At 44.9% G+C, this 17,347-nt stretch overlaps 1 protein-coding gene across 2 annotated transcripts in view; it reads left to right on the forward strand.

Moving 5' to 3' along the window:
• Positions 1-17,347, forward strand: part of LOC135899060 (cap-specific mRNA (nucleoside-2'-O-)-methyltransferase 1-like) — a 102,902-nt gene that overhangs the window by 32,748 nt on the left and 52,807 nt on the right. For both annotated transcript variants that reach the window (XM_065428307.2, XM_065428308.2), the window contains 4 exons: positions 7,801-7,895; positions 9,939-10,011; positions 11,516-11,708; positions 15,238-15,347. In XM_065428307.2, coding sequence (XP_065284379.1) covers positions 7,801-7,895; positions 9,939-10,011; positions 11,516-11,708; positions 15,238-15,347 — 471 coding nt within the window. The remainder of the gene's footprint in view (positions 1-7,800; positions 7,896-9,938; positions 10,012-11,515; positions 11,709-15,237; positions 15,348-17,347) is intronic.

Raw genomic sequence — 17,347 nt, forward strand, 5'->3', positions numbered from 1 at the left:
AGGAGGTGATGCACTCCACACAAATCTCACGGGACAATGAGCAAGACTTGACATCGTGGTGCCAGTTTTACTGAGAGCAGATGAGTTACAAATGCTCACTTAGCATGAAAGAAAGCCAGACTACACACAAATCTCACGGGACAATGAGCAAGACTTGATGTCATGTTGCCAGTTTTGCTGAGAGCAGATGAGTGTACAAACACGCACTCATGCGTCAAAGAAAGCCAAACGAACCATACACACAGCTGCCATATTTGCGACTGTGTTTCCTGTCAAAGTTTTGATATCCTTGTTTGGTATTGCCTCTGTGCTGTCCCAGTGATGCGAGTGAGCCGCAATTTTTTCAGCACTTTAGAAAAAAAGAAACCTCATAGTGCATATTATGGCCAACATTTAATGTAGCATCGCATTTATTTCTTTGTTGGTAGAGACTATGCATATCAGGAGACACAATTTTGTATTTGGCAGGTAGTACATGCAGTAGACTTTCGTTAATTCAACTCCATTATTTCGATCTCAATATTGATGTTTGCCGGATAATTTGAACATGACTGGTCACCTTCGCCGCAATGCAGCCATGTTATGTGGTGAAGCTTATGCAATTTATTGTGGTGGAGCATACCAAGAACGGAAAAAGGGGCCACTGTCACGAAACATAGTACTTGTTCCTTTATACAGGTGCACACATGCGATCTCCGGTCACAGTACAAGGGCCTAGATGTCTAATAAGCATACTGGCAGCCATTCAGAGCTGTTTCTTGATTTGGCCTTTGACCTTTGTCAGATAATTCAAACATGACTGGTCACTTTTGCCGCAATGCAGTCATGTTATGGGGTGAAGCGTACGCACTTTATTGCGGTGGAGCACACCAAGAAGGGAAAAAGGGGCCACTGTCACAGGACATAGTACTTGCTACTTTATACAAGTGCACACACGCTGTCTCTAGTCACAGTACAAGAACCTAGATGCCTAATAAACATACTGGCAGCCATTCAGAGCTGTTTCTGATGTCGCTGTAGCGATTTAAGCTCTCATTTTGCCTGCCATACAAGTTTTGTATGTGAAACTGTTAACGGGACTTTGTACGCATTCCATAATTATAAGCACGCACGTGCGTCATGCACCGAGAAGCTGATAAAAGCCATCAGTGTTTTGGAAAAATAGTGAAAAGGCAGGTGGGAAGATGCAAAACTCTGAAAGTCGAGGGGATATTAAATCTGTCATAAGAGGGGGGTCTATCTAAAACTCTAAACACCTGCCAGTAAAATTATTCGGCATATAGACATAGGTGCTCGTACTGTGAACGGAGAAGACGTGTGCATGTACAGATTAAGGAACACGTGGCCTGCAGCAGTGATACCTTTCCCCGCTTGTTATGTAATTTTGTAGCAAATGCTTCTCGCTCGAGGGCCTGTTGATCCTGTTGATAGTGTGGGGAGAATGTCACTCTGACTGTTGACGAAGCACAAATAGTGGGAAAAAGAATAACACAAAAGGTATTGCTAGAATATGACGGCCAAGGAAGCTCTAGGCCAAAGACAAGAGCATGTGCCCGCAGCAAAGTGTTAAAGAACTTGGGCCGTATTATTCGATGTTCACCTCTGAAGGCACTTTCATTTTTCACAATATTTCGCATGACTGGCACTGAAGGCATCGATGAGTGGCAGCATTTCCGCACTGTGATAAGATAGTGTGTTGGGCCGTGTGCCAAGAATGGCATCAGTTGTAGACGCCGATCGTCTTGTGCAGGTCACGCGAAGGATAGCATGCTTGGCACTGTGCAAAGAATGTTGTTGCTTGCAGATGCATCTTGCGCAGGTCACACAAAATTGAAGGTATCCCCGAAAGTGATGATCTGAAAATACAGCACACCCTTTTAGGCCACTTATGGAATGAAATCACTTGCAGTGTTTACTCGCATTGTGAACGCACTTTCTTTTCCGAAGAATATGTGCAAATTCGGGGGGTGCATTCATTATACGAGGTAAAATTTCTAGCAATTCTTTTTTTCTATGGCGGCCTCTAAAAAAGTCAGTTTCGGCCAAAATGTGAACAGTCAATTGCAAAAGCAAATATCAGCTACACAAAGCAATAATGACAGCTACGCAAAGCAAGGATAGCAGTTTTATCGTCCGTATAAACTTGCAAACATTCGCGTCAGTGCAAACTGAGCAGCCAGATCGCAGCTCACACAACAGTATGAGCCGCCCACGACTTAGCCCCCGATGCAGATTGCCGCGGTCACGCAATGCGCAGTTACTGCTGGAGTAAAACTCCACGCCCCCGTCCTCCCCTCTCTCTGGTGCCATGACTGCGACGGAAGACAAGTGTTTCCTTCCCGCTTCCCACCCTTGTTCGTGGGAAATCGAGCCATGATCATCGGTGCCCCTCGGCTGTGGATGTGCAATACGCAGTTACTGCCAGAGTAAAATGCTGCTGTCCCTCCCGCCCCCCTCCCCCTCCGGGCCTTTTGCGCAATGAAAGATGGCACACAAGATTGAGCCACGATCATCAGCTTCCCTCGCGTCCTTTCACTCGCACCTACACCATGTGGCGACGACGACGAAAATGTGCCTAGAACGTCCATATAATTGCTATCATGATAAAAATAGGAGACACGGTAAGATTCTGCATGTGACGTCGTGTCGGACACAGTAGCATCCATCGAATGCCACAGCATATGCCGAATCATACTGTGTGTCTCCTACTTCATGGCAGCAAGTTCAGGGTGCAGTCATTATGTGAGAAAAAGAAAAACACAATTCTTGATTTGGAAAATTGGGGGCTGCGTTCATTACCCGAGTGCGTTCATTATGTGAGTGCATGCGGCATTTTCTGGCGAGTTTAGTATTTTGGACTTCCAATTTTAACTTTTTGGTGATCCCCCGTAGAGACCAAATCACAGTAATACTTTGTTAAACGAAGTCAGTGGGATGGCACAAATATTTTGTTAGGAGTCGTCATTTGATATAAGCGACCACCCGAGAAAAGCTAAAGCAGTCGAGCTTTAATTGCACCACAACTGCGAGGAAGTCAAAATACAATGTATTCAGTGAAGCAAAACTTTATTCAGGTGCAGAAAACGCAGTGAGCTTTGGCTGTTTCAAGTTCTTACCGGGCGCGAGCAACCCCTGCTCTAATTTGACCAAGCATTGCACAAGGCCATGGTTGCTGCCCATGCATTCAACCTTATTTCACAGCAGGCATAGGTACTCCCGCGTATGCACCATAGTTGGCACTACATGTGGCTCTTCATCCACCGGCTCTTCGTCCTCATAGGGGCCACCAACAGTGTCAGTTATCTCTGCATCCGTTGCTGAGGCAACCACGGGAGTGGCAGCATCAGCCAACACGAATATCTTGGAGTCGCCTTCTACCTCTCTGCCAGCTTCAATGTCAGCGCGCTGGAGATGGCGACAGTTGCAATGGCGGGCTTGGCGTCGGTTTCATGTGTAGCCGAAGAAAGGCAATCGGAGTTGTAGAGACCAAGAAGCAGGAACCATAGAAAGGCACCCATTGGTGGAAGGTTGTGCTTGGGAGGGAAGGCCGGAAGAGGGCAGCTCTGGAGGAGCAGTGACGTAAAAACTGGCAGCGAGGAGGCGAGAAGTTGACATGAAAGGGAGTGAGAGGAGTGGCTGGCATCCAAATGGCTTGCATACTGGAAAGTGAATGAGGAGGGGAAGGCAGTGGCCACTATTATGGGGGGCTGCAGAGGTCACGGAAGACTGCAAGAGTATTGCGCTGGAAAGTGCTGCAAATGCCATGGTTCGAGTCTGAAGTTGTGTTTGCTGTGCTCAAAAAACGATTAGCCACTCATTGTGGGTACGCAGCACGATCGCAAAAACCGAACGGTTTTGCAGTAGGGGCTTTGCATGATCACTGGGCAATTTTTTGCAGAGGTGTGCAGCCGTGAAGTTTGCAAAACGAGTTTTTTGGCACACCATTATTGACAACACTGTGCTAATTATACGGTTTGAGTGTCTGTGTTCGCGCATCGTCGCATCCGCACCAGTGACAAATATCTAGGAAGAAAATTCAATGACCCTACCACACATTTAGAGTTTGTCTAAGCTCGAATGGCGCGAATCGAGCATGACCGGCTCGACCAAATTGCTGGGGAAACACCAGCTTGCGTTGACCCCCCATGTTGACCGCCTGACTCTTTGCTGGCGGCACTTGGATTTTTCGTGTTTTCGACAAGTTATCGGTCATTATCGGTCCTTATTGTTATCGACAGTTATTGGTCGTTCGACAAGTTGCCTGTTCTGTGCCTGTGGGTGACTAATTCGTTGGCTTACTACTAATTTGACACTGCGCGCGCAAAATGGTTGCCGCCGGTCGGCGGCGCCAATGCCTTTGCCCGCCACTTCGCTCTATGCGGGTCAAGGTCTTCATTCGCTTCATGTAATGCGGCTTAAAATGCGTGTGTTTGGGTCAGGACCTGAAGAAGTTTTGAATAAAGCGATATTTCAAGTAGTGATTTTGTTATAACAAGGGATTGCTGTATTGGTCTGCGACTGTATTTGTGTCATAGTGCACATGGCGTTGTGCCATTGGAAGGGTACTGAATGCTTTTAATAGGCAGTAGCCCAAACACACGGCCATGTCCTGCTGCAGGTGGCGCGAAGTGAGCATGCTTTTCACTCTGGCAGCATTGGATTCTGGCATCGCCCACCAGCTCAGTTTTGTTTCAGCTTCTCATCACCATCATTAAGCACTACGCAATAGGAAAATGAAAACACATATCTGGCTCTCACCTCACCAGCTTGATGCACATCAGCGTTTTGCGCTGCAACATTTCACACCCAGTCTGCACGTCAAAACTTGCCAAAGCCACAAAAACGACAACGTCCGTCTCGGGGCCCCATCAGCTCGGCGTGAGTCGGTGATTCATGTTGCAACAATTCATGCAGTGCTTCACTTTACATAGATGTAAACTACTGTTGAGTCTGCCAGGTGTGTTAGTGACTTTGTATCATTCGTTTTTGCTGTTAGTATGTTTTTCTCATATTTTTTTCTAAAACATATGGGTGTGATTTTACACTACCATCAATGCAATTCAGGCGCATCATCCTTTAACCCTTTCGCTGTCGGACCTTTCTGGCCGTGACGCACCCCCAGTGTCGGCTTGGTTTCAGGGAACGAGCATAACAGGGAATGAACATAGCAATTTATTTTTGATTATGATTGCTATGCAAATAACATAGTCAATGAAATATGCATATTTTAGTGTTCTGCAGCTGTTGTTAGTAAACATCATCATCATCATCAGCCTGACTATAAAATCCGTTCAACATCCGAATCTGACGATGCGGAACCCTCTTCCTCGCATGCGACTCTGTCTGAGTCCGAATCCGAGCTCGGCTCGTATTCTGAATCGGAATTGAGCCACCGCTCCAATGAGCAGACGAGGGTCCCGCGCGCTGAGCCATCCGAAAGTAACCGCGCGCAGGGAGGATGCGCTTTCAGTCGCCCGCACAACGGAGAGCGACGGGACGTTGCGTGATCAAGAAGACGGAGGGAGATGGAAAAAGGCTAAACAAAGATCAAAGGGCTTCACGTTTACTGCTGCAAGCCGGAAGCGAGGGTGCGGCGAGAGAGCGAAAGCAGCAACAAGTCACTCTTTTCGGAGAGGCAACGGCACGTGCGCCTGAACTTGACACGCCGTAGCAGGCACACCAACCGGAGAAAAATAAAAACCTTCAAACCAGCGAAGATGGCAGAACAACCCTTGAACCCATAACCACACGCGCGCGACGCATGATACAGCGAACACGGAGCCACCGCGCCACTCAGCAAAGAGAAAGTGGGGAGTGGCAGTCGCGCCGTACTCTTCAATAGATGGAGTAACACAGGTCGGGGCGAATGTACGAACTTGTAGAAAGAGTCAACAGATAGCGTGGCCAATCCAGGAGCGCCAGCTTTGCGCTCTGGCGCGAAATTTTGAACGCACGATAGAGAACGTACCGGTATGTCAGTGACACCGTGGGGGGGAAGCGCGATGACGTACCGGTACGTCAGTGACAGCGAAAGGGTTAAATAAAGCAAATAGCTTCATAGAAGCGTTCGACTGTTTGTTTACGTTGACAGTCATCATCGATGGTTTCTTCACAATTTTTTATTCGGTGCATTCTTTTCTTCTTACCAGGCACTTTGGGGTATGTTGTAGATTGCTGGCTTGCCTCATTTGAGGCTTTCCAATAAATAGAATATGTCCGATGGTGGTACTTAACATTGTCGCTGTCATCACCATCATCGTCACGCTATTGTTGTTGTTATGCTTGTAATGTCGTCCTGCTACTGTCAGTGTGCTTTCGTCTAATCATTGTCGTTGCACACACATTTACATCACACATGCAATTTCTTGCCTTACACAAACCCATTGAGCAATCTGGCAACACTTTGCATTACCCGAAACAAGGCTAGGGAGCCAGCTGCCTGCAAAATGCTTCACGTAACATTGATTCCCTTAGTGCATTTGGTCTGCGTCATGTTTTTGTACAACTGTATAACCTTTTTGATACGTTCCCATTACATACATTTTCTCCGAGCCAACCGTCGCAATCGAGAACATAAAAATGACCCAATAGAGTTACACTCATCTTTTACCAGTTTTTACATTCCCGGAAAACACAATTTTTCGGCACCAACATTCAGTACGTCACGAAACTGCGATCGTATGATACGCTTTCCGACCGCTAGATCCCATGTAAAAAAGAAACTGTGCAAGGCGTGCGCTACCGAAAGCAGTATACAGCTCCCCGCCGTGGCTGCTACACCGCATTATTCGCCCGCCCGTCTCACATGAAAACGCCAATGCGCACTCAGTTTCTCATTTCGGTACCAGCAAATATTCTCCGGGGTCATTGCAAGTGGTATTCACAGCTATCACCGCCAATAATATTGTGATAAGCATCTTTGCCCGTCTGTTTCATAGCGCGTGGTGCCGTCGGAAGCTTATCGCACGCCTTTAATAGGTGATAACTAAAACATGCCGCTGTTTCCTGCTGCAAACTGCGATTGTATACGTATCGCGGCCACTAGGTCCCAAGTGGTTGAGAGTTTTCAAGCTGTCTCATTATTATTTTTTTTCTCACCCTCCTCCATGTTCTGTGGGAAATAAAGCTACATTCATTCATTGATAAAAAGGGGCGATGCGTGTGCAATCGGAAAAAGTATATCAGGGCTTTTCACACTTGTCTCACGTGAAAACGACGGTGTGCACAGTTTCTTTTTCCAGTCCCAGCAAATCTCCGCTTGGGTTGTCGCATGCCGCATTCACAGTTATCACCGCCAAACCTATTGCAATAAGCATCTCCACCTATCCGTTTTATAGCATGTGGTGCACACTGTGTTGTGCTATTGGTAGCGCACTGCATGCTTTTAGTAGGCGATAATCCAAACGCGCCACTGTTCACTGCTGCAGGCGGCGCGATGTGGGCATCACATTTTGCTTCTGCAGCATCCGGCATTGCCCACCAGCTCGATTTCACTTCGGTATCCTGTCACCCTCTTAAAACACCATGCGATAGGAAAACAGTGAAATGTGTCTCGGGCTGCCGGAGCACCACCAGCTCGACGCGCATCGGTGTCTTGTCCCACAGTGATCAGCGTAATGTTTGGCATTACGTAAATGTCAACAATAGTTCAGTCTGCCAATTTGTTTTTTTTTTAGTTCAGATCGTACAGTTTCCCGGTTAGTACGTTTTTCTTGTGTTTTTTCTAAAATGTATGAACGAGGTTCTACGGTACTTGTAGTTGAAGTGTATTTTGTCTTCTACCTTCTATTTTCATTTCAGAGTGTGTTTGATAGGCTAGAACCAGAGGAATTGCGGCGAGCGAGAACACGGTCGAATCCTTTTGAAACTATTCGTGGTGGAATCTTTCTGAACAGGTATGTTTCCCCGCGTCGTCAGTGTGAGTAAGTATGGAAGGGCACTATACGAGTGTAGAGAAAGAGCTGAATATGTTCATGATAGCAGTGCAGCATGCTTTAAAACTTTTTAAAATTGTTTTGTCATTCCTTTCATGATTTCTTCTATTTGTTTTAATTTTCTTATCATTCTTATCATACAGCCTGTTCTTCATATATCAAACCCAGACATACTGAGGTATTGTCTGTGTTGAACTATCGTAACATTCCCTTTAAAACATCATGCAGAGGTGTAGTGCTTCCCATTCATCGCCACATTTAATATATCGCTGTGCCATGCCCCCTGTAAGTGTGCTTCTCCTAATGGCACCATGATCATTTGTCACACTGTCGGAAGTATTCATTGCTGACAGCGTCATTGTTATGGATGATGCTGTCAAACAAGGCATTAAATTTCAAGGACAGCACACCATGGAGGAAAAATGATCGAGGTCCATGTCTCTGGGCAAGTGCTCTCATGCAATGCTCTCATGCAGTAGCCAAACGCCAAAAGAATCAGGTGAAAATAACCTTCGTTGCAAGTGTAGTTCTCGCAAACCTATGACCTCAAGATATGTCATATGTCATTTGCAACGGCAAAGTAATCACATTCTCAGGAAATTTCGTTGAGCAACTAGGGCTGTTGCGGAGTTTAAAAATATGCAATGCCTGAGCATGCAAAGGTGGAACTCGGCTTCATTGTGCTAAGCCTGCCGGTGCGTGCTGTCACGCAAGAGCTTTCGAGTGCCTGAAGGTTTAGGTGCTGTGGGGGCCTTCCCCTGTTGGCGGTTGTAGGAGTGTGCTTGGGCACCACTTGAGATGTGCTGGTTAACAGCTCCTTTCTCTACCAAATTACATAATGACACAACAAGCGCTACATAATTGTCCTTGCTGCATCAAATGTACACCTTCAAGCACATCTTTCCTCTAATGAAGCATTCAAGCATTCACTTGCGCTGACAATTATTGGTAATTGTTTCTGTACAAATTATTTCTTGTCCTTGTTTTTCTTTCAATTTCTTGCTTTTTGTACTCTCTGTGTCCTTCTGTAGAAATGGGTACCTCACACCACTCTACAGTGATTAAAACTCTCATACTTTCATTGAGCATAAATAAATACTTCAGATTTTGGTTATTTCGACTAAAGTTAATTTGATCCCGATTGACGGTCCTGGCTAGCGCCCATGCATTCCTATGGGCCCAAATTTTCGTTATTTGGATACTAAAATTGGTCTTCACAGGATAATTCAAACATGACCAGTCAGCACGCACATGCTGGACCCCATTGGTGACCTCAATAGCAACCCCTTTACTGGCAGCATCTGTCTAGGCAAAGCTTAGGGGACAGTGAATGTTTTAACACACACCATCTCCCTTCAAAAAACAGCTATTTCCCGCCTGCCCTAGGTAAGGTTTTCAAGCGATAACGGTAGCTCGCTATTGTCTCACTACGATACTTACCCGATTCCAAAGCGTACTTTTTCTTTTCTAGGGCAACTAAGTCGAAAACAGTGTTCGCGGTAGTCGTATGCTTTATTGCATAACGTGGTTGTATTTGGGCGAAGCTGATAATAATTGGTGCAGCGAAGCTGATTTTAGGAAACCGCCTGCCACTGTGCAACACATATTAGACATTTGCCCATTTTTTTTGCTAAAAAACTGGGTGTGCATTAGATTTCTAGTTTGTTTAGAAGCTTTAATGTTATTTTTATGGTAGTTTTCTACTTTAGATGCACAGAAAGTGGGTGCATTCGATTAAGCAATGTGTTAGAATCAGGCAAATACTGCCAATTGAATCAGCTGTGTCCTGTAGCTTTTTCTTCATCTTGTTTAATTTGACCCGCCATATAATTCAATCAATTTCGTTGTTCCTGTCGATGTCGAATTAACGGACGTCAGCTGTAAAAAATAGAAAGGAATAAGAAAAGAGGGAGTAGACATGACCATGTATGACTTCTGCAGTTTTCCCGTGTGTCTTGGTCTGGCTACTTCAACATCCTGAACGGCTTGCTTATTGCTCTGCAGGGCAGCCATGAAGATGGCCAACATTGACTCTGCCTTTGACTTCATGTTCACTTCTCCTGTGGATGAAGATGGGGTGAGTGGGCGCATCCGTTTGTCCATCCATGCTACAGCTGACAGGAGCAATCAGAGGGATCGAGTTTTTTAATGACTTATCTGGAACGAGTGTAGTGGTAATGCTTACGCGAGCTTTTGTAAGCACACTTCAGCGTATGCTTGGATCAGCTTATGCCATGCATGCCGCCGTAGTAGGTGCCACGCCAAAGACGGAAGTTGAAGCTGCCACGTGACCGGAAGTTTGCCCAATCTTGGTTGCACTTCCAGGTCTAAAGCGAGAGTGCCTCCAATCACTCTGAGCTGGGGCATGGCACTGTGAAAGAAGCAGCCAAATGTGCTCTGAGCGCTCGATTTCAAGCAGCTGAATTTAATGTGCGCTTCTAGAGCACACTGGAGCGCTTGAAAAGGGCAAGCCAAATGTACCATAAATCTTGAGCACCTCAATTGCCATGACTCTTCTCATATATTTATTGTGTTTATTCAACTCTTAATGCGCACTTCTTTTTTCTTTAAAACCTAACTAAAAGTATGCATTAAAGTCAAGTATGATACCTAAACTGCAGTTGGTGGCATTAAAATACCACGATCCAATCTCGAATCCCACCTTCCAATATCCAAGGCCTTTCTTTGGCATACTGCCGGCGTTGGAAGCTTTCATAAATGCCGAAAGTTTATCATTGGACACCAATGGACACTATTGGACACAGCTGGTGTGTGACGAGGGATGGCTGGCTGGTCCACTGTGGCTTGAATGTAATCAGTTTTCTTTTTCCAAGTGAGAGCAAGTCACTATTTTTCTTTCTTACCCTGAAAATCTGTTGAGGGAAGTCAAGATGATTGCATTCTGCATAACTTGAAGTATGAAAATTGGGGTGTGCAGTACAATTGAGGGCATTGCATCTTCCATTTCTGGCTATGAAAAATTGGGTGTGCCATTACGGTCCATGGTGCTTCGTATCTCTTTCAATCTTAAATAAGATACACTGTCAATAAATGTGTCAGTCACATAATCTTATTCCAAGGTGCTGTGGATCTCTCTTGAAAGAAAGCAATGTAGAATAGATCACAGGAAGATTCTTTCTGCATTTTACATTGAGTTCTTGTAGTTAGAAAGTAATTCAGTGAATAATTACAAGGTAATTAGTGTGGTCAGTAATGTCACATTTTTTTTCTTAAAATGATTTGAATCACTGGCCCAGACCACATATATTAGGTAATTGTTACTAACATATGTCAAGAGGAACAGACTACTGCTTCATTGCTTATGGAATATGGCTTGACGAACATCCCATCAAACATGTTAGTAGTACTTTTAGTAAAGTAATTATGTCTAGCAATCCTCTGCAGTCTGAAGTGAACTGGAGTAGCATAGGGTAAGTTGAGGAATTGTCTGACCGACAGCTTAGTTTCCATGTTTTTTCCTTGTCGCTACTGGAAAAAACCACCGAAAGGATTTGCTTCTGCAAATGCGGATGCCGCAGCCAAACAGGATAATTGAGTAAATGTGGCCATTCTCACTTCAGGACCCTGTGGTGGGTCCCGACGACCTCCTGTACTTCGCCGACATCTGCGCGGGCCCCGGTGGTTTCTCGGAGTACGTCCTTTGGCGCAAGGGCTGGCAGGCCAAAGGCTTTGGCTTCACCCTTAAGGGCCCAAACGACTTCAAGCTGGAGGACTTCTTTGCCGGATCTCCAGATACCTTTGAACCACACTACGGTGAGGGCGTCATGGGTGCTTTATTCACTCCCAGCTTCATCAAAATTGATACAGTTGATTTCTGTTAATTCAACCCTGACAGGACCAATGGAATTGCTTGAATTATTGAGAAGGCGGGGGGTCGAATACATAAGATGCAGAAAAAAATGCTGAGACTCACCGCTGATTCACAGGCAGTATTTGCCCAATGCTGACACGACCTGAATGAAATGTGCATCTGATTTCCATGTGTTTAAAGTAGAAAACCAAGAAAGCTAATGTAGAAATGACATTAAAGCTCCTAAACAAGGTAGAAGTTTTTTAACATGAACTGTGTGTTGCACGATGGTAGCCGGTTTTCTAAAGCCAGCTTAGTTCTACCATGATTTTAAAGTCATTTTCGCCGCAATGCTGCCGTGTTGTGCGGCAAATCGTACGACTGTAGTTTTTATGTTGCATTCGATTGCACCGCACCGGCAATTTTCGGCCCAATCTTCTTGGTATAAAAAAGAAGCCCACATTAGAATCGGTTAAATGCTGCAATTAGACATTGTAAGCTACTGTGATTACTTGAAAAATCTTCCTGGGCAGGCCAGAAATAGGTGTTTTTGACATGAATTAGGGACCTTGTCTTTGACACATTCACTGTCCGCCAAGCTCCGCCGAGACAGACCCTCACACCGAAGGGGTCGCTATTGAGATCATAATAGAGGCTAGGTGCACGCATGCTTAGTCAAGTTCAAATTTGCCCGCAGCGGCCAATTTTAGTATCTAAAGTGTGGGCCTATAGAAATGTATAGACACCGGCAGGGACCTTCGGTCAGGATCAAATTAACTGAAAAATCAAATTAACCGAAATTGAATTGATCCAAGTCTACTGTATACACAAGGAGGCAAATGGCTTACAAAATCATCTTCCTTATTTCTTCATGGATCTGGATGAAAATTGGCGCAAATACTTAAAACGTCTCCCTGATGCTTCAATAAAATTTTCAGGGTGATACCTCGAGAACATTACATTAGGCAGAGTTTTTCTTCTTTGCATTTTATGGAGGGCCTGAAGAGCTTAAAGAATGCAATGCAAGGCCCGTTGAGTATTGACTGCATAGCAAAATGCCATGCTAAAACTAATTGAATTCAGATTGCCTTAGTTCCGTGGGAGACGGCGTATAGAGGGGGAGCAAATGGGTTAGCATGCAGAAAACTGGGTTCTCTATACCATGAACTTTTAAAATTTATGTTTTTCAATTCAATAACGAGATTTTTGCAACTCGTCTAAGTTAAGGTTTCTTGTGTGTGGGGAAAAAAGTGTGCTGGAAAAGTAGTGGCAGTTCTGAGCTCTGGAACTACTTTTCTGCCTAATAAAAAAAAAAAAAAATTCAGTGACAATGAAAAATATTTGAAACCCGTTTTGCAACTGTCGTCATCAGCACATACCCAGTTGGCTCATCCACTGCAGTGAATTCATTGCACCTTCCCATTACGCTGTCCATCGATCATGCACATGAGGAGCGTTTCAGATAGCATATGTAATTAGAGACCAATCCCAGAAATAGGTTCCCCCGACTAGTCTTAAAAACTTGCTGTAAGCACCTCACATGCTTGCTACCTCAGCGTACCATAGTAGGAATATGGATGTAGGACCCCTGAAAACTCAAGCTCAACTTATTTCACGGCTAACACGAGGCAAAAGGGCTGCAATCTGAGTCACTCTTCTTTACTGCTACACAAAGAATGAGTTCGGAATTGAATGTGAGTGTGATCTTTATTTTAGTATTAGAACGAGACACATCGTCGGGACGATCATACACAAGACTAAGAAAGGAATGCTTTGGGCGATGGGAACAGGTCTGACTACATGGTGCAAATGCAGTTGTTTTTCTCTTTCTTTTGTTGCCCCATGCCTTAACCTGACGCCAATGCTGCAATAGTGGCTGGTGTGTTCATATAGTTGCTCTCACAGTAAATGAAAGTGCTATACGAGGTCTGTCCCAAAAGGTTTTGCAGTGTGTTAAAAAAAAAAAATCAATTTCACAAACTTTCGGATACACCACTGTGGTCATGTTCAATATAGGTACTCCCCGTATGACACAATATGCTGTTTCCACCTCTGCTCCCATAGCTAGACGCACCCTTGGGAGCCCTCTACGGTTGAGGACCTCAGAAGTGATGTCGTTTTTATTTGAACTGTTGTTACATGCTGAAATGCCTCCTTCCGAGCAAAAAACAAGTCGCAGGAGGCCAAGTTTGGCAAATAGAGAGGGTGTTACAACACAGTGACGGAATTGCATGCCAAAAGCTCGCATGCTGTCAGTGCAGAGTGTGCCGAGACATAATCGAGGGGCACAGTCTAGTGCCCCTCTTTCAACAAATTTGGTCATCTGCGGCACACACCATCTCTCAGGTGCTTCAGGACTTCACATAGAAAGCGGCATTGAAAATTTGACCTCCAGGTACAAATTGAAGATGCACAATTCCATGACACTCAAAATGCATGATCAAGGTGACCTTTGTTTTTGGCCTTGGCTTATCTTTCTTTTTCCACATCTTGCTCTGCGACTTCAGCTTGATGGCATATTCATAAATCCAAGTGTCACTGTAGGTGGTGACCCTTTGCCAGAGTCCACCGTGGTCGTCTGAAATTTTCCAATTGATGCAACATTATTTTCGCTGCAACTTTTGCTGAGTAGTCAACAGTTGTGACACCATCCTGGTGCAAATCTTTATAATTTCCTAATGTTCAGTCAAAATCTGCTGAGCAGATGACTTTCCCAAATGAAGTGCTTCTGCAATCATTGTAACAGTCATTTGGTCATCACTGAGCATGAGAGAATGCACACGATCGATGCTTTCATCTTTGCACGGGGTAGAAAAGTGTTGAGATCTCGCATTGTCCTTGGGGTCTTCACGTCCTTCCCAAAAATGGTGGACCCAACACATTTCTTGGTATCCTTTCCATAAGATTTTTGGAACATTTGATGAAGTTCTGCATCATTCTTGCTTAATTTCTCAAGAAGCTTGATATTTATCCTTTCTTCCATCATCTGCTGATCTACATTTTGATGAATGCTGAATCCCGGCCACGGCGGCCGGATGCAATTCGGATGGGGGCGAAATGTGAAAACAGTCGTGTATTTAGATTTAGGTGCACGTAAGGAACCCCAGTTAGTCCAAATTTCCGAAGTCCTCCACTACGGAATGCCTCATAATCAGATTGTGTTTTTGGTGCGTAAAACCCCATAACTTAATTTTTAATTTTTGATGAAGACTAGAAATGGGTTGCACATAAAGCACGTGCATAAACTTCTGTCTTGTCATACAGCAGGTTGGCTCGTGCTAGAGGACAATCAGGTGCTCTCGATTAGAGAGTTAGAGAGCAGCACTGATACATCCTCTCCCACTTTTTTGCTGACTCACTGCATGAAATTCTCGGACAGACTTTGCACGTTCATTGTTTGCCATAAAACACGAATCCAGGGAAAACTTGAAATGTGCGTTACACCAGAGCACTCTTTCGTGCCATTCATTGCATCTTGTGTCTCTTGTGCAGGTGTCAAAGGGGACGGTGACATCTTCTTTCCTGAGAACGTGCGGGCATTCTCCAAATTTGTCAAGGAGAGCACGGACAACCAGGGGGTGCACTTTGTCATGGCAGATGGTGTAAGGAAGCACACCTTGATGATTTTATGATGTGATGCACGGGACTGTTCTTAACATGTTTGCTGCGGCATGGGTCCCCGGTGGTTCATGGCAGTTATTCCCCCTGTGCAGGGCTTTCTCGCAGTGCACAAGCGACGTCTTTCCTAGAAATCAACGGAGTGAAAAAATTCCTGTTTCTGATCAGATGCGACATGGTATCGTCTCTTTGAACCTTAAAAAAAAGTTTAAAAGGAGAACAACTCCCTGGTGACTTACCAGTGGGCCACGATGCGCAGGAATTGAGAATGCAGAAAAGAAAGAAAAAGAAAAGAAAAGAAAAAGAAAGAAACCTGTTGCAGTGAGTGAGTTAACCTTTACCTGTCACGGTAACCCAGTGGCTGAGACGTTGCACTGCTGAGCTTGAGGTTGCGGGTTCTGTCCCATCTGCTCAGGCTGTTGCATTTTGATGGGGGTTAAAATGCACAAACACTTATGTACCTTGATTTAGGTGCACGTTGAAGCAGCCCAGATGGTCAAAGTTAAGTCAGGAATCCCCCACTATGATGTGCCTCCTAATCCATCACAGTTTTAGTTTGTGGAACTTCAGAGCCTAATTTAATTTTTGGCTAGCATGTTTCTGTCTATCACAGTGATTGATTTGCTGCTGAAAACAACACCTGAAAGGAGCTGTTCCTTTAATTTAGCGAGGCGGCTACCTGGGCTAGTTGGCGATTCATACTGACAGTAAACAGCGTGAAGAAACACAAGCATGAGAAGCAACCAGACGGGACAAGCGCTGACGGGACAAGTTCCTTTGCCGTCACACGAAGACAGTTTTTTATTGAATCATAAGGAGTTGTGCTTCGATGCACAATTAGGCGAAACGTAAGAACTACCAGCGTGCCACAAAAATTGGAGGACAGAAGACAAGGTCTGCACCAATCTATGTGTCACTTTGTTGCCTTCTTTTTTTCTCGCTTGCTTATGCAATGTGGGTGAGTAAACTTTATTGAAATATGTAGTAAAGGTGAATGAACGCCTTCTACAAAGACTTAAAAAAAAAAAAGCTTTTTCTGTGCAGTCATGGTCATGCTTTAGGCCAAGCCACATTTGAGAGAAAGCCTCGCATTCCCAGATTAGGGAATTCCCTAGGTGGCACAATGCCCACTAGGGAGTTCACATAGAATGTGACGACAGATTTCCCTCTTGGTAGTATTGCAGTAAACTCTATAGTCTGAACTGATCCTTAGGTACTTACTACTATGGCTTGTGTGTTGCTTTGCAATGTTAAACCACAATAATTTTCTTTGATTTGTTCTTAGGTTCTTAAATGTAATGTATTGACACGTGTACTTATTTGTCTCTCTCTGGTAACTGCTGTTTCACCGACTGAGGAATGTTAAATGTTATCGCTCGGCGCAAGATGCACCTACACGTACCTGAAGTTTCTCGAATGTTATCGATGGTTCTATCTGTTTTTTTGTTATCACCGAACCTTGTGTAACCTGATTCGATGCACGACACAAATTGTTTGATACTTTCTGGAAGGCACATCAGCACCAGCGATTATGCTGGAACCTTCGACAAGTCATGTATAAAAGCCAACACACTTGACCTGTTGATCACGTTTCAATGATCGCTGACTGTGCTCACCGCTGTCGTTGTGCTCTGAGTGCCACTTTTTTCGCTGGGCATAGGTTTGCCCAATAAAGAGTTAGTTTCCTGATTTACAGTTTTTGCTACTGTGTTCTTCACCATCACTGCAACGTGACATCTGGTGGAGGTGCTGTTCCGTCCATGTACCGAACGCCCCCGTCCAGCCGACAGCCAATCGAAAGTGTGAATAGGATGGCAATGCTTCGCTGGACCATCGAGCTAGCTGCAGGCAACACAATTGGCCCCTGGAGCACGGACTTCTATCGAAGACGACCAGGAAGAGCTAGCCATGTCAACTACCACCATGACAGACCGAGCATTGCGTGCAGCCATCGTACTGCAAAAACCCAGGGAACCACCTATCT

The sequence above is a fragment of the Dermacentor albipictus genome, chromosome 7 (genome assembly GCF_038994185.2).
Source record: "Dermacentor albipictus isolate Rhodes 1998 colony chromosome 7, USDA_Dalb.pri_finalv2, whole genome shotgun sequence".
Taxonomy (NCBI): Eukaryota; Metazoa; Arthropoda; class Arachnida; order Ixodida; family Ixodidae; genus Dermacentor; species Dermacentor albipictus.